This window comes from Siniperca chuatsi, linkage group LG2, assembly GCF_020085105.1.
Source record: "Siniperca chuatsi isolate FFG_IHB_CAS linkage group LG2, ASM2008510v1, whole genome shotgun sequence".
NCBI classification, from domain to species: Eukaryota; Metazoa; Chordata; class Actinopteri; order Centrarchiformes; family Sinipercidae; genus Siniperca; species Siniperca chuatsi.
Genome location: NC_058043.1, coordinates 9,316,958 through 9,335,838, shown reverse-complemented (window position 1 = coordinate 9,335,838; position 18,881 = coordinate 9,316,958). Strand labels below are relative to the sequence as shown.

At 37.8% G+C, this 18,881-nt stretch overlaps 1 protein-coding gene across 5 annotated transcripts in view; it reads right to left on the bottom strand.

Annotated features, from left to right (window-relative positions):
• The window catches only part of LOC122866295 (metabotropic glutamate receptor 4-like), a 151,663-nt gene that overhangs the window by 102,576 nt on the left and 30,206 nt on the right, over positions 1-18,881 (bottom strand). Inside the window, exons 1-2 of one of the 5 annotated variants that reach the window (XM_044175790.1) lie at positions 9,680-9,795; positions 7,619-7,686 (exon numbers count right to left, since the gene is read on the bottom strand). The exons of the other annotated variants lie outside the window; for them this stretch is intronic. Of the exons in view, the coding sequence (XP_044031725.1) occupies positions 7,619-7,686; positions 9,680-9,731 (120 nt within the window). The 5' untranslated portion in view covers positions 9,732-9,795. Of the gene's footprint in view, positions 1-7,618; positions 7,687-9,679; positions 9,796-18,881 lie in introns of those variants that run through there. 5 annotated transcript variants of the gene reach the window in all.

Below are 18,881 nucleotides of genomic sequence, written 5' to 3'. Positions count from 1 at the left end.
ATGCAGCAGAGTTTTTTTCACAGCTTAGTGTACGCTGGTATTTGGAGCTATTCATTTTTCCCTCCTGCCTGACCAGAGCTTTTGTCCCTGCTGAAGAGAATCCCACAGCATGATGCTCTCATCATCATGCTTTACCAGCAGCCACTATATTCTGTGGACTTGAAGGGTGGGAAGTGATGTTTTGTGGTGCATCCACAGAGTTACAGCGCAGTTATGGGCTATATGCCAGACCTTTTTTAAGTAACTAACATCAAAAGTCTTTTATCCTGGTTTCATCAGGCTAGAGAACATGCTCCCTCCCTTGTTGAGACTGACAATGTCTTCTTGCACAATCAAGACGGGACCTCCATTTTCCATCTTATCACTCAGCCCATAACAACACAAGACACTGAAAAGGGTATTTAAAGACACAGAGTGGCCAGACTCTACCATACAGTGCTGCCCTTGTTTTAAGGTTGCTGTGGCCTCTTCGCTATCATCCATCTTGGACAGACAGCCTGATCTAGGTGAGGTCCTGCTGGCGACATAGTTCCTCTACCTTTTGAGTATGGTTTTCACATTGTTCCAGAGTTTATTTGTGGTCTTTGAAATCTTTTTTTCATCTTTCTTCTCATCGAACACGTTCAACATTAAGATCAAAAAAACATCCTGTGGTAGCTTGGTTCTTGACTGCATGCTGACACTCAGCAATATGGTGATTTGAATCACTCGAATAAGAATGAGCTCAGTTGATGTCAGCTGAAATGTGCAGCTTTCTACATGCTTTGGAATATGATTAGATAAGTCATTAAAAAAGAGGTATATGGGCCTAAATAAATCAAGAAATGTTATGTTTCTTATTTTTAATTTGTTTTTTAGACTCAACACAGAAATTTACAGTATATTAACATAAACTGTATATAGATGAGCTATAATCTATAGTATGTCCGATATCACCAGTTAGTTTAGATATTTTTTGTTTGATTAACAATGAATGCAATTTGAAACAAACCTTTCTCCTGGACCCTCCCACATTACAGATATATTTGGAGCAAAATCGTATGTTTATTTCTCCACTACAGAGCAAAAATATACCTTTTTGCCTAGTTTTCTGGCTTTTCAGTTCTGTCAAATGGACACCAAACCACACAATAACTAAATGCTCTGTAAAAAACAAGTCTGTAGAAGATGTAAACATGACATTCACTTGAGAAACCTTTTTTATGGTCAAGTACTGCTTCCTGTCTGCATGTAGAGAGGACAAGAGTTGTCTGGTCATCGTATAAATGAGAATTAAGTATGCACATCTCATCACTGGTTGAGACTTAACCCTTCAATAACCCCAGAGAGAATTTTCCCCTGACCCTACAGTTAGTACACTTTCAAGTGAAATAACAGACATGTTTTAGTTCTTCTTATGGACAAAAGTAAAAAAATATTTTACAGATAGCGTATATTTTTAAAGACAAATAAATAAAAAAAAATTACTTAATAGTCATATACTAACAACAATAAATCATGTAATCTGTTCTTTGTAGAACCAGGTCAGGCTTGTTAATCCATGTGGTGGGCCACCAGCACAACAGTTTTTTGGGTGATGGATTCATCACTGACTTGTTTAGTATTTCTATACACTTCAATCTAGATACACCCTTAAGGCAGGAGTTGCACAACTCCCAGTGATCAGCATGAAGTTTGTAAATGTCCAAAACTGTTATTGTGATGGGCGTTCTCTCCAAACGTAAAATAAGTGCAAAATCATGCATCACAATATTCTCATGAACATTCAGCATCAAAATGCAAACTCAATCATAATGCAGCGGCTTTAGTATGCCCCAGCTGGCAGTAGCATAGCCCACTATGTGTCATAGTCTGGGTGACTACTTTTTTTTTATTATAATGAAGTCACATTTAGTGGGAGGAGGGTTGAGTCCACTAAGGTAACAAAGTTATGAATGTAATGTTAATCAGCTGCTCCTTGGTGCTGTTTAGTTAATAAGCAGTTCCTGACAAGCATGTGCAACACTGCCAAAAATGTGTGTCTTTATTCACCCTATGGATGAAATAAAGGAAGTTAACGTCATGGATAGGCTACCATTCTTGTTTGTTTCTTACTTATGAAATATAAAAGGGTAAATTCACGCTTAATTGCAAGTTATGTAGTTGCCATTTTACAGTTGGACCAAAACAATCCAGGGATACAGTGCACATGAGCTTTAGTCTCTCACAGTTGAGTCTAATCACACAGTCTCACTACTCCTCCTGTTTCTCACCCCCTGGTAAGTTGACGTCTGAGTTTTTTAATTAAGGAAGAGGCCAGAGCAGCAACAGTCTACAGCTGTTTTATCAGACTGAGACTGAGCTGTCAACAGCAGGCTGGACTGTGGTCAGTCTGTTGCTCGGTCTTGTCCACTCATGTACATGTATATACATGAAGTATCACAACACAGCGTCTCTCAGAGTGACAGCTGAGCTGTGACAGTCACAGTGGTTGAGACGGCGAGAAAAGCACAGAGTGATGATGAGGAAACAGCTTGTTGAAAAATAAGTTGATTCTGTTCAAAGACGACAGCTGCACAGACTTTGTTTATTCAACATTCACTATATTGCCAGGACAAAAGACTAATTTCTCTCACTGAATGGAGATGTAAACATGCCATGCCATGCTAGTGCCAGTTGGCATACTTTTGTTGTGCTAATAAATGATAACACATTGGTTCAGTTTTTAAAACCGATAAATAAACCATTATTGTTATAACTGCTCATTCTGCCACAGTATATTTTGTTTAACTGGAATTTTAATACTAGCACAACCCTCAACCAAGATGTGCATCTGGCTAACTGCAGAGGTTTTAACACTGAAAAATTTACATATAATCATCTCCCTAAAGAAACGTCTCCTCAATTTGGCTGCCTCTCATAAGGTTTGTTGAGACCTGATAATTAACAGATATAGGAAATTGTTGATTCTTAATCAAAAATATTAACTGCTGTGTCTGCATGTTCTGGAGTTTGCTGCGTATGCAGATATTTTGTCTTTTTGGGTGACTGCCTGTGTAGAGACAGATATGTTTTGTTATTGCAAGAAATAAATAATAATGTAAGTAAATTCATCTTTACTTTTTTCATGGTGGATTCTTACGGTCTAATTTTCATCATAGCGTAAGAAAAAAAGAAAGTATGGAAATCATCATTGATCAAGATCCATGAAGAATCGCCTTTTGATTGTATCAAAGCACCCTGAATCGAAATCAAATCGTGAGGAAGATTCCCACCCTTGGTACTCCTAGCCACATAGGACAGATGCTGCCGATACTGAAGCAGCTGACAAGATATTGGTCAGAACTGATCAGGCAGACACGCTATGTGACAACTTAACATTCCCTAGCAGTCAGAATTCCCCTAATTGCTTCATTGATGCTGTTCTCTCACACAGAACATGAGCCTGGCATTTAACGTCACCAGAAAAATAAGTGAAGCCCAGGAGATTGTTATAATCGGCATTCCCTTTTCTTCACAACACATTCACTATAAACACAACACATCAAGACCTACTGTATATTTATAATATTTGTAACTTAAAAAGGTAGATAAGTTTGCATGTTGCCATCTCCAAATAGATTCAAAAAGTAACAATAATTATTTATATTGACAAAATATTTAAATGGACAAGAGAAAGCTTTAAAAAGGTGATTCCAGCTTTCTGTGGACAAAGTGTTTTCTCTTGTGTAGCCCAGCTAATATTATATAAAATATATTTTCTAGTGTTTCTTTAAAACCTTTATAAAGACACCCTTTGTATTTCCATTTCCCCCCTGAACACTGTATTCATTTCATTACATTATTAACACCTGAGTGTGACATAAGGCTGTCTCGGGGCAGGTTCCACCATGTGTGTGTTATGTCAGCAGAGCCTGGCAAGGCTTGGCTGTATCCTCTGCATGCAGCATCTCGGCCATAGGCAGTTTCCATGGGAGGATGGGTTCCCAGATCTCTTCATCATCTAGAGCGTACTAGACATGTGTGTAATGGTCTCTCTCATGCCTCACTGCAGACTGCCCTCAGTCTGCGAAAACTACATCCAGAATTAGATGGCAGGGGGGTTGACAAACACTCTTCCACAATTCCCGGCAGGTCCAGTGGCCTTTCCACAAATACACGCCCGGGCTCACACACAGGTTGGAAGCACTTAAGCACAAACACAAGCACCCGCATGCCAACATCACTAATATGTGCACGTACATGCACACTAGTGCACCAGCAGAAAGGGAAAACACAGGAGCAGAGTTTGTTTGCAGTTTCTCTGCACTGTTTGGCATTTGTCGACTTCAGTGTCAGACTGACAATCACTATAGGTCAAACCAAATTGCCTGTTGTCCAAGGTGTCCTGAAAACACGCTTGCCTAAATAATTACTCACTCAACCATACTCTAGCAGCCTCAGGAGAAACATGGGGTCTTTTTATGTTTAGAGAGGTTATGATATGTCCGATTTCATGAACCAGATGCCACTGTGAAAAAATAAAAGTGCCATAACAGGATTTAACTTCTCTCTCCACCCTAGTCAATCTCACATTACAGCATCTTGACTATCGATCTGTGCTGCTCAGCCAAGCTGCTTGATAAGAAGTGCTCAGACTTCCCATAGACAGCTGATTATGTTTTGTGGGCACAGCCTGGCCTTTTCCCTGTCTGACAACAGTCTATTACAGCAGTGATCAGTAAGCAGTGTAATCACCTGTATAGGTGTTGTGGCAATGATATGGATGAAAAGAGCATAGCTAAGCCACCAACGACAGGCCCTGACCGTCAAAGATCAATACATCATCTTGACCAATAATAAACATCAACCTTTTGCCTGTCAACAGATATATTAGGGGAAGAATGTGATGTGGACCTTTCATAATAAATTGACATCTGCAATCAGCAGTTTGGCTAAATCAGCACGTGCCCACATCCAAAGCATTTGATTTGTTTTTTTGTTTTTTCAGTAATGCAGGCCTTATGATGCCATCACGTAGTTCACTGATCTGTAAATCCAGCCATGAAAATATTTTGCTTGTGTAGATCAATATCAAATCGATACACTTCCATTTCTTCACAGCCAGATTAGCACATGCCAAAGATAACTATGGCTACAGGCATCGATACATAGTGAATGTCCTATTTACATTCAATCCAGTGTCATTCTTGAGATGAAAAATAGTTAATTGTAGTAAGAACATGTCTTTTCTTTGCTTTACTACTCTAGCTATTGGTTTGGATTGGTTATTAAAGACTCAGTGCAGACCTGGGTGAAATAGCATTCTTCTATGGCTGCAACTAATGATTACTTTCATTACCGATTAATCTCACGATAATTTTTTGCATGAATCGAATAATCATTTTGTCCATATGTCAGAAAATAGTGAAATACTCTGATCACAATTTCCCAGCAACCAGTCCAAAACTCAAAGTTATTCAGTATACTATCATATAAGGAAAAGTATCACATTTAAGATGGTGGAACCAGTGAATGTTTGGCACCTGTGCTTGTGTGACACAAATTATTCATCAATTAAAAAAAAAAAAAAAGTTAATAAAAAAGTTTGTAATAACTCCCTGAAGTATCATATGGGTTTAGTTTGCTGCAAACCACAAGGAAAGCCAGAAAACTTAGACAGACTTAGACAGTCTCATCATGTTAAACCAGTAAGTGGCAGCAAGTGGTTTTGTAGTGTAATGCATTTACTGCACTATAAAATGTTGCAAACATTCCCATTTTAAACACTGCTACATTGTTATATATCAATAATGTATGATGTTCAGAGCATTTTGTGACAAAGTGTTGTAATTTATGGGTTCTCTGTATATGATACATGTACAGTATGGAGAGAAGAAAACAGAGTGAGAGGGATAGTGTGTTGTGCTTCCTGTAGCTTCGAAAAAAATGTGGAGAATGTTCAGATTACAAAAAAGCTATCAAAATCATATATGACGTATCAAGAGCTGGACAATATGGTTGAAATCTAAGGCTGCAAATGACATTTTAATCATCTAATAATCACCCTGTTATTTTTCTGATTAATTAATGGATTGGTCTACAAAAATGTCAGATACTAGTGCATCATAATTTCCCAGAGCCCTAAGTGATGCCTTCAAATTGTTAGTTTTGTCAAAACAACAGTCCAAAACCCAAATATATTAAATTTACTGTCATAGAAGACTAAGAAACCCATCAAATATTCACATTTGAGAATGTATCTGGAACTAGTGAATTTTTGGTATTTTTGCTTTAAAATGATGAATTAAACGAATAATCTATTCTCAAAATTGTTGCAGATTAATATTCTCTTGATCGATGGAGAAATTAGTATATTGACATCTTCCTTTGGATTTCTCTATTGGATCATTGCAACTGTCAAATACAAATGAAAACCTGGCATTTACTGCTATTTATTTCAAATAATCAATAATTGATTTTCCATACCTGCTTATTCCGATTAAGGGTTAAGGCAGATAAACTGGTGTAACATAAAACTGACACACACACACACACAACACGACACACACACACACACAACACAACACACACACCCCTATAGGCAATTAAGAGTAGGGGTCGACCAATATGTTTTTTTCTGGGCTAATATCAATTATTAGTAATCAAGGAGACTCATAACCAATATATGGAATCGATATACATTTGCAGTAAAAATTTAAATCAAAACTCAAAAGTCAAAATTTAGAATAACACAAACTCCAACACAAAACTTTGTTTAAATGCCTAGGCATGTGTTTAATTTAATTAATTAAAAATATTACTTTTCAGCATCATTTTAGAAGAAAAAAGTGCAGGGAGCTCCCAGCAGCAATTCTTATAAAGTTAACTGAAAACCTAAATAAATAAACACACAAAATAGCTCCCCAAAGTTTTATAAAGTACATAAATTAAGTATAAGCAAGAAGTGACTATTCAATTCTGATAACTGTACACCATCTATGCAGCCCATGTATGGATTAACACAGGCCTTAGATGCAGTTCCAATATGTCTAAAGTCTCTAACAACATCAATATCCTGCACCTCTCTAACTATCGCATTCAAGATGGCTCTACGAAACTCAACGTTAGCTTGGTGTTAAATAACACCCATGTCCATGTAGCTTGCAAGTTTAGTAAAGAGCGACAAAGGCAACAGAGTTTCCTTCACAACGGAGGTGAAAGCAAAGTTAAGGTTACATTTGCTAAACCTAAAGTTAGTTCGCTTGCTAACACCATTATTACCATCGGCTACCTATAACATGTAAAAACACCAACTCAAATGGGTGAGTAATCTTACATTGGGAATAAGGTAGCTAACATAAGTTCCAGTTGCATTGGCACCAACGTTACTCAAAGATATAGCTATCGCTACATAAACTCAATTATCTCATTATAGTTAACTGTATATCACTGCAACAAAGTGGATTATTTGGGGACACTGGCAGACGAGTGACTGATTTAAAAGCCATCGCTTTCGCCTCCATTGAATGACATCCCATAGGCTATGACTTCAGCATTTTCAGTGGTGTAACTGGGAAACTGGGCATGCTTGTCATCATAGAAATAGATCATAAGATTGTGATGTTTATTGCAACTTCAGCAATATCTGCTGCCTTACCTTCGAAACACAACACCGCTCGCTGACCGGAGCAGCTTCAGTCTGCAAATGCATTCCTCTTTGCCCATCTGTAGCACAATAACCTTCTGATTAGTTACACATCACAAGTAACAGCTAGATAGTCAGATAGTGCTGTGGGCGGGACATTGAGCAAAACTAGAGTGGTGACTACAGACAGAGAGAGGCGGCTGCATCAGAGCCAAAGTAGTGCATTTTTAAATTTATTTAGTTTATCAGCAATCGGATAAAAAACTTTTTTTTTTTTTTAAATGATTCCTATAATTAGAAAAACACTGAATACTGGAGCCGATAATCAGCCAGGCCAATAATTCGTCAACCCCTAATTAAGAGTCTCCAAACTGATCTGACCTACATGTCTTTGGACAGTGGAGGAAACTGGAGTACCGGGAGGAAACTCACACCAGCATGAGGTGAACATACAGAACAGAAAAGACCAGGACTGAGATTTGAAAGCGGAACTCTACACATTAAAACAGACTCAAGGCCTTTGCATGCAGTCAGTTATTATTGAGTGAAAATACATTCTCATGTTTAGTCAGTCTTGCCGGTATATGCATTTTTTTGCATACAATAAAACTCTCAAGTAGGTCTCTCAAGTATGTCGCAAAAGGCTATCAGACAAGTCATAATGTAAAAATATAAACACATACATACATGTGTGAAATTTGCATATATTAAATAACATCCTATGGGAGGACTGTACATGAGTTTTTTCCCCCTTATTTTAAAAAGAGGTTTCCCCCCAGGCAACGTGGCCGTGTAGCTGTGTGTGTGTGTGTGTGTGTGTGTGTGTGTCAATCACACTGCCAGCTGCTGTGTAGGATCAGCTGGATTTTAACTGGTCCAGTTCTTTTTGATGTGTGCTTTCAGCATTTTGAGTAACTTATTAAACTAGATTACCAACATCTGAAAGTAGATTTTAAAGTGATTCTACAGCTCCAGTCTCTTCTGAAATCTGCTCTGGACACTTTGTATATTCAACAGGAGTGACAGAATCAGTCGTTTTTGAGCAGTTTTTGCGAGGAGAAATATAAAAAAAATGTGGATGTGTTCACCATTTCTGTGCATCATGAGTTTTTCAGGTGACCGATCACAAAAAAATGCAGACAAAAAATTCAGACTAATAATAGCGAATAATAATAATTATAAACAGTGTTACGTTGTTTTGAGGTGGATTTTGCCTCTATTAGTAGAGGCTGATACTGCCTAAGATACAGTGTAGGGCTGTCACATTTATTTAAAAAAAAATTGCATTATCATTTGAATGTGGATAAAAATTACATTATAAATTTAAAAATTACGAATTCAACATTCACTGTGTATAAGCACAACAGGCCATGCCTTGTCCACCAGAAGGGGGTGTACGTAAAATTCTCTGTCACCGTTCATCTACTGCATGCCCTGTTGGCTTTTCAGCTTCTCTTTGTATTTGAAATTGAAAATCGAATACCTACCCAACGAACGAATATCTGAATAGTCGGAATATTCGGGTCCAGCCCTAGTTCAAACGCATCCACCCACCCACACACATACTGACAAACACACAAGTGTCTGGCATGTGAAGAAAACTGACAGATGGTAGAAAGCCTGGATTTGGAGACTGGATGGAAGTTTATCAACTTTAGAACATAATAAAAATGATGTTACATCTGATTTGTATGGAGAATCAGTCACTTGAATTTGGTGAGATGAGATCAAAACTAAGGCAAAATATAATTATACAGGAATACACAACATGCAGCACACAGAAATCCTACAGAGGGGCCAACACCTGCCACCAGTAATTAGTCTCTTTAATGCAAGCAAAACAACAGAGTGAAGAGAAAGAAAACACCTATCACAAAGGATCACAAGCATTGTAATCAGGAATTGTTCCTGATTTAAAAATAATTTAAATCACTTCCAATCTTTCAACTTTGAAAAAACTCAGACATTTGTCATATATTCTTACTGTTGTTATTATAAAGTGTCTGTCTTGTGGCCTGTACTGTCAAAACCTATCTTTTTTATACAAATGAGTCAGCATGAATCAACACTTACTTATCCAGCAGCAAAATAAGTGGAAAGAAAGACAAACTAGGTTTGAAGTCATTTAGAAGCAGTGTTACCATCACACAGTTTGTCCACCAGAGAACACTGATGAAATGTTCTGCTCAGTATGTATCTTGGTCACAATTCTTTAAAAAAACACAAATCTAAGGGATCTGTATCAAGATTGTATACTTATGTTACGTGTTTATGTTAAAAAAAACAAAAAACAACAGCATATCGTTAACTAGGGCTGACCCGGATGCTTAGAAGCTTCTACCGTTGCCATGGTAATCGACGTCCAAATCATAATCATATGCATTACCCAAAAAATCCCAAATAGCCCATGAAATAAGAAATAGCAATCCAACATTATTAACATTAAATGGCAAGGTTGATGGCTTAGCACACACACGCGGAGTGGAGCGGAGCAGAGGAGAGACAGGTGAAGTGAACTCTACTCGAATTGACGTCAACTCGTTACATTACAAACACTGAAATTCAACCGTGGTGTTCTATCGGGAGATGCAGAGACTTAAGCCAACGAAAAGAGAGTAAGAAAAAGTAGCTTTGAATATTCGCGGCTGATTCTCACTGAAGCTTCTAAGCCCCAAAAATGTTATTTGGGACAGCCCTATCGTTATCAGATTTTTAAAATTCACAAATATCAATATCGACCTCAAAAATCCACTCTCGGTCGGGATTTATTTTATTCAATTTTCAATTTAAAAGGGCTTATAGTTGTGTTCCAGTTAAATGTAGGTTTTTGAGTTGTCTGGGACAATTTATTTGAAAATCCCATCATACAATGTTGTAAACAGAGATGAGACGTAGAGATGAGTGCATAATATCAGTCCCAAGATTGATTTAGGATGTGTCCTATGCCATCAGGTCCATAAGCTAAAGGATTCCTCCTCATTATGACTTGATATGACTCTTTGAAGCAAACAAGTGTGCCTTGTTGAAATTCCAGCTAAAAACTGTGCAAATCATTGTTGAGCTTTGTTTAGTAAAGCCAAAACATTAGTTCAGGTTTCCATTACATGCTGTTGTTTATACTGACTATCTAAATTAACCTGAACCACAAAATTAGGAAAGAAAACATAACCTGAAACCGGGATTTTCAAGACTTTCCTCTAATCTTTGTTTCTTATGGATATCTGGGTAATTTTATTTTTTCAGGACTCAAATACAAATTATTCCAATAACACAAGAAAAGAACAAAAAAATCACTTTTTTTAAACTAGTAGATGTATGCAGCTGGTGATGAGGGGTCGCAAAAAGACAGTGCCTCAATTTAAGGGGTCACAAGGCAAAAGATTGGAAGCCACTGACTTAAAACATGGACATGAATCAACAGCCAGTGCCAGTACATGGTATCAAACTGCCTTACACCTTCATAGGCCTGTAAGACCTGCAGATAATGGCTCGGCTGCAAAACCATCAAATCTGAGCCATTCTGAAAATTTGGGGGGTCTGATTTAGGATTTGGCCAAATCAGGATAAAAAACACTTTCTACAAAATGCCCTCTCGTGTGTTGAGAAAGACAGAGCCTTGCACTGTAGATGCAGGCAATATGTGCATGAGCAGAATGAAATAATGTGGATGATGCTGAAGCCCCTCTGGTGGTCAAAGATCAGTGGGTTACCAAGTGTAATCATTTCTGACTGATCAAAATCTAAACCGGAGACAGACTATTACTGTATATTAAATATCAAAGAAGGCAGAAAGAAAGTGTTGGCTTAATAGCTGCACAACCAGACAGTCAGCATTTTGTTAATGGAGTAGTTGGAGGACAGAGAGGGCAGAGGAGGGTGGGAAAAAAAACACGGCATAGGAAAATACTAAAAATCACCTCCCTGAACTGAGCAGGATTATTAGCTGCAGCTCCCACAATGACTTACAGTACTCAAAAAATGGCTCTCATTTTAAAATTACAAAGTAACAATGTCCTATACTATCTATCCATTTGTGCTCCAGCTTCCCCTTTTGAAGCAAAAATGATACAGTCCAGCTTTCTGTCTAATAAAGAATGTGATATATTCTCATTGGAAATGTGCTTATAATGAAACCTAGAAATAAATCTAACAACACTTACTCTTTTTTCCACAGTATAATTCTGTAAATTAGGGTTATGGTTAGTGTCACTGTAGTATGTATCTGCATCAGCATCAAACTACAAAAAACTACATAGTATGTGGAAAATTGCTCTCACTAACAATTCTGACTCAAGTTTACACACTTGAGCTTGTTGCATGAAATTAAAAGTGCATGTACAGTGAGAAAAGAAACCATTTTTAATGGCTTCATAGTGAAGCAGTCGATGTTAGCTATCGTATTATCACTGTCTCACTGAATGAGTGGGTTTGGTTGAAGTGAGATGCCTCGATGGGCTGATAGCCTACTAGTTTATCTTGATTTCGCTGTCATTCCCCCAAATGAGCTGCTAAATCAATTGTGACACAGGACCGTCACTCTACTGTGTCACTGGAGAGTTTATAGAGGAATAAAAACCATCAGAACAAGGTGAGATGAAGCATGAAATTTCATGATATAAACCCATTCTTTCTTGTTGAAAGAATTCACCATACTAGGGCCATAACAAATTTAAATTAAAAGAAATGTACCAGACATTGGAGGATTGACTACCATAAAAAAAAAAAAAAAAAACATATTCTCGTCCATGCTACTTATCAGGTTGATCCAGAGTCATTAAAAGTGTGGGCAACCACAATGATGAAATGCAATAAACAAGGTAACTCATTTTCAACCAAGCAGTGATGAAACTTGGTGTAAAGAAAATGAATAAGTGCCATATAAAATAAAACCACTCATGATAGATTTCAAGGACCGTCAAACTTTAAATTCCTTTTATACATACAGAAAAACAGACAGAAATAAAACACAATTTTAAAGCAACATTAATATTCTACTATTCAAGTGGATTCAATTTTTTACCTCTGATCTAATTCTGTCTGAGTCCAAATTATAAATGAACACAAAAAGCATGCATTTAAATCTGTAGATTTGATAAAGTTTTCTATAGAAGCTCTGCTCAGGTTATTGCTTCATTCCAAATGACTACAAGCCCAGCAGCTTAAAGATAAAATGCTGCTCAAATACATTTTGAAAAGCTGAGAAGGAGGAGATGGTTCTCACAGAAAACTTATGACCATAATTTTCATTAAGATATACTTTTATAAAATTAATAGATAGCTTTTCAGTACAAAAGCTGTACTTGAATTTCAGCACCAAAGACAAACCAAACATTGTTTTTCTTTCTTTTCTAGACTCGAAATCAGCCATAAGTTCCCTTACTGTTGCCAAAGAGACAAAAGAGAAAATGTTTGAGGTTTTGCGGTACATTAACTGATCATACCAACCTAACATTAACCGATTTTACCAAACTTGTCTGAAGCTAAAGTGTTTACAGGAGCAGAGGATCAACTGGAGGGAAATAACCATTAACTCACTAAAAGAGATTGCAACAAAGCAGATGGTGAGCACCTCTGGGAAAGAGGGATGTGGTGGAGCTTTGACCACAAAACAGCTGCAGAATGGATCGCATATTCTTTCGAATAAACTGTCAACTGCTAATGATATCTGCCATCCTCCTCACACTGTGTGACTGCTTTTATATGCATATACTTGTCAGATGTAATTGCAGCTTTTACCTTGTCAAATTGATTTCTCCCCCCCCCCCACACACAGTCATAGTAGATACACTAGTAAAAGCAAACATTAACAACTTCAGACTATGAATTTGATTTTAAAAGGGTGTTTGGACTATGTCCTTTTTATACCCAAAATTTGTTTCCCTTTCTGCACCCATCAAGTGAAGATGCTGTATGTTTGCCAAGCAAGAATCCCTACTTACATCTGAGATGTCTGTGTTCATTGTATTAGATCACAGTACTTGGCATAACAGACAGTATACGCATAATTGCTAATCTGCTTAAAAATATATTATTCAATGCTGTGGTTCATTAGTTACATGCTTTTACCAGCAATGTTATCGTGTACAAAATCCCACAAGAATTCATGAGAAAATAAGGCTCAGAGATGGCAGCTCAGGGTAATCTCAATCAATTATTCATAATCTATGGTGTTTATCCACCACTACATTTTTTTGACTTTACTTTTTGTTGACAGTTTGAAGCACTTAACCCATGAGGGTTCACACCAATTAAACTGCCTACCACTAATTACAGCAATGTCATGCAAGAGCAGCGTTGTAACAGCACAGGTCTGGATCAAATGTGAAAAAAATGATCACATACGGTGGTGTGAAAAAGTGTTTGCCCCCTTCCTGATTTCTTATTTTTTTTTGCATGTTTTGAGTATTAACTGCCTTTTTAAAGGTCATGCCACAGCATCTCAATAGGTTTCAGGTCAGGACAAAATGAAGACTTTGCAGTGGCCTAGTCAAAGTCCTGACATGAATCCTATTGAGATTCTGTGCCATGTAGGTTTGGATTTAGTTTTCCCTTAATAATAACAACCTTCATTTAAAAACTGCATTTTGTGTTTACTTTTGTTATCTTTGACTAATATTTAAATTAGTTTGATGATCTGAAACATTTAAGTGTGACAAACATGCAAAGAAATAAGAAATCAGGTAGGGGGCAAACACTTTTTCACACCACTGTAGGTATTAATGTTTGGTTGTTTGTTTCTGAGACCTTTATAAATGTTCTTACACAATGTGAAGGTGCATAAACAATAACTCAGTAGGTCAGTTTCTGTCTCCAATTTGAAACTTAGAAACAAGAGCATGATCTAAGTGTGAGGGAAAATGTCAGAATGAGTAGGATGCTGAAGGCCTGTGCGCTCTTGCATGAAAAATCATTTTCTTCTACTTTTCTTCCTCTAAATGGATCATTTTTTTACTCTTCTGTGGTCCCTTTACTACTGAAACTAGCCACTTCAGTGAATGTGAGATGCTTTGTCCAGCCAGCAGTTAAATGTAATGTCAGAACAAGGAGCCACCAAAATGCTTTCCAGTGAGCATCAAAGGCTAGAACACGATGAGCTTCTTATTCCTGAGTCACTGCCTCTCTATTGTGCTACTCATGTGCACCACAGAATGAAACAAATGAAATTTAAAAAAATAAAAAGATTCAAACTTTTGTTACGGTTGAGTTGAAAAGGAAATCCCTGTCAACACTAGTCAAAAGGGACAGACCTAGTAGTACAATCTGTGTTGTAGGTGATGTGTGTCAACTTCATGAACGCATCTGCTACGCAAATTAATTATGTAATCATCTGACATAGCTCGTCTGTGATCATGAATTATCTTTTCCCCAACTGCTTGTCACAGCGGCTCCCACTTCTCGGGGAACTACACTAAAATGTTCTTGAGCTGCAGCTCCTGGTCCTTGTGTTACCGTTACATAAGGTTAAAGTAAAATATTCATCAAGCTGCTCTGGACCACATCTGTATGCAGCTGAGTGCTGACGAAACACTTTTTTCTAAACCTGCTAACTACACCAGGGTGGCTGCTGCTGGGTTTAAAGTGGTTTGCGTGCAAATGTGCTTGATTGCTTTTGTGTTTCTGTGTGTGAAGTGTTTATATACATGGTATGTGTGTTTGAGTGGCACAACTATGAGCATGGTGTGTGTTTGTGTATGTGGTTGCACAAGCATACAGTAATACGCATGTCTACATGCTTAAGAGTGTGCGTGTCTTCATCAGTATGCTGAGTTTGTACTCGTGTGCATGCATTGCCTCCATTTAAAGCAAACATTTATGTCTAGCCGCAGTGCTAGTAGACGTGGTTGGCCCTCTCCTCTCTGCATGCTAGATCATGCAGCAAATGATGTCTTGCTGGTACAGGGCGTGTTATGAGACGGCCGTAAAGTTAGTTAGTTAAAGTTAGTTACCTTTCGGCCATCAGCAGGTCCATCAGGACCAGGAGAACTAGCTGGCATCTGGCTGACCTGCGGATCCCTGGGAAGCCATAACTCAAGATCCCCCTAAATGACCACACACCACTCTCCATTAAAGGTTTTATGTTTAATCTATATAACTGACCAGACTGCTTGACATCACGTCAGGAGCCTTTTCTCTTTTTTGATTGTTGTAATGACCGTTATTCAATTACAGCGGATGCTGATTGATTGGCAAATGCCTTGGAAAGTGTTTGATTTTCTATTGTGCGCCTCAGAAGCCCAAGTGATAGTAACTGAAGATGAACTCGTAAAATCTCACCGTGTTGATCTTCTCAACCCACCGTCTGACTGAAGCAGCTTTCTTAACCTCCAGCGGTCTGAATGTAAAAAGGCAGCAAAGGGGAATGCTAATATACACATTGAGGATAAAGAGAAAGGAGATCAGAGAAATCCAAATTAAATATGCAAGGACACCGCTTACGTGCATTAATGAAGAGGGAATGAGCACTGTACTAATGACGAAGGATTTGAGCCTTCCATGTGAGATTGGGATCAAGAGCACGCTGCTGGAGAAGCTCATTACTGTGGCCCACACCAACTCCTACCTGTGTGAACGCGCATATACGCATATTTTATGTGTGGGGAACAGAAAGAAATATAGAGTTCATGCACAGGGCTTTGCATGCTTGACTACGTGTATTATGTGTATTATCCGCGGGTATATATAAAGCACACCCATGCATAGAGTAGTGTTTCCCCTATATGCGGCCCAGCACCTCTGCTATTTAAAAATCTCCCCATACACTAGGGCTCGGGCATGTGTGTGAAAACAAGAGCTGAAAGGAAAAGGAAGGTGGGCAGATTAAAGTACTTTGTGAGTAAACACTAAAATAAGATAGAGAATTAAGTAGAGTTAAAATGGTAACATAAGAAATAACCTACTAGAAATAGGGTAGTATATTAATTTATTCTTTCAAATATTATATTTTCAATAGACAAATAATGTCCTGCATATTTTGTTGTTACCTTTGTTTGTTTTTAAGAGTAAATGAATAAAATACTGAATAAAATATTGAGATATTAATGAGACAAGTATTTGATATTTATTTTGGGTAAATTGTTATATTAATCGAGTAATAAAAAAATAATCTTTAGAATAATCAATAAATGAGTCGTTAGATTAATTAACTACTCAAAGAAATTATGGTTAGATTAAGTGATAAGAAAAATAATCGTTAGGTGCAGCACTACCAAACACAATAAACTCACTATCTCTACTTAAAGCAGCCACAGAAAGTATTCACAGCGCTTCACTTTTGCTGCAATGGAGCTCTCTCAGAGTGACCCACTGGGTTCTTGGTCACCTCCCTGACTAAGGCCCTTCTCCTCCCAATCACTCAGTTTGGCCGGGCGGCCAGCTTTAGGAAGAAACTTCTTCCATTTACGGATGGAGGAGGCCACTGCGCTCATTGGGACCTTCAATGCTGAGATGCTGCCTCGATACAATCCTGTCTCGGAGGTCTACAGACAATTCCTTGGACTTCATGTCTTGGTTTGTGCTCTGACATGCACTATTAACTGTGGGACCTTATATAGACAGGTGTGCACCTTTCCAAATCATATCCAAATCAACTGAATTTACCTGTGATTTTACATGTGATTTTTTCGTTTATTTTTAATAAATTAGCAAAGATTTCAAACAAACTTCTTTCAGGTTGTCATTATGGGGTATTGTTTGTAGAATTTTGAGGAAAATAATGAATGTAATCTATTTTGGAATAAGTCTGTAACATAACAATGTGGAAAAAGTTAAGCGCTGTGAATACTTTACAGATGCACTGTATACGTGAGGATTATAAATCGAACACCCCCAGACATTGCCACCGTTTAGCAGTCTGTTATTGGTTATTGGTCACTGGTTGTTCAAAGGCGCAGTTGGCAGCAATGAAGGCTCCGCTGCCTGTCTCGCTACCTACCTATTACAGTGAAGTTCAGCAAAGACGTAGAGATGACCAGGAACAAGCTCAAAGGTAGGCCACTCCTTCTCATCAAAGGGGGTACCCTCTTTGTCTTTATGGAAAGTTTGTTATTTAGCTAACTACATAGTCAGAGAGATAAAACATACAGTATATATCAAAAGGAACAGAAATCTTAAGGACCACTCAACTATTATCCAAAAATGTTGAATTCCACACTGCGCCAACTCACACACACAGAAAGCAATGAGTCCGCCATAAGGTTACATCAAGTCGCTGTCAAAATTTCCTTGCTTGTTTTTTCCACTGTTTTGCTAAGTCTTGAAGCATTTTATTAAACGTAATTCGACATCTACAACTGTGTACAAATAAGTGTATAAAGCCCTTCTTGTGTCAGCAAATGTGATAAATATCTTTCTTCTAAATAAAACTCACGCACTTCAGCACCGTTGCTGGAAAAAATCCTAGGGGAAACACTGTTACAGGCATACATAAACTGAAGAAAACATGCATACAGTACATTAGAGCACACAGAAGATGCACAAAACATATCCGTTTGTGTGTTCTGTCACACTGGGTTACCTCTGATTAACGCTGGGGGCTTCGACAAGCAGGAAACATCCCATGTGGTTTGTAACACTCTGAAATCAGAGAGCTTATCAAATCATACATATTCTGTACTGCAGGCTGTTGCTGGGGAGTATTAGATTAACTAATACACAAAAAAGCAGAAAAAATAAATAAGAAATCTAGGGCTGTACCCAAATCAGAGTTTTCCAAATCGACTCACCAATACGGGCTGATTCTTGATACAGACTTAGTGAGGTGGTTCTTACTTTTTGTTATCAATTGATATATTTTGGGTTAAAAACATATTCAATATTAATTCACCTTACCTAGAATTATGAATAATGTTATAAGTATTCATGAATACTGCAATATAAGATCCTAACACATAATTTCCTAACACACTGCAGAGCGTCTCTCCTGCATGCCATAGATGACATAGTGTTGATCGCATTGGAGGAAGCAGTGCCAGAGTCTGGTCTGGTTCAGGAGCAGTCTAGCATTCAGCACCGGAGCTGAGAGCCTCGGAGAGGCAAGCAGAAACAGCTAGCTGCAGCTAGCAATTATTTTCATTATTGATTTATCAGCCAGTTATTTTTTCGATGAATCGATTATTTTTTGGTCTATAAAATGTCAGAAAATAGTGAAAATGGCCAGCACAATTTCCCAGAGCTCAAGGTAACATCTTCAAGTTGTTTTGCCAAAACTTAATTTAAAAAACCCTACAGATTTTGAGTATATTTATCACATAAGAGAAAGAAAAGCAGCTATTCCTCA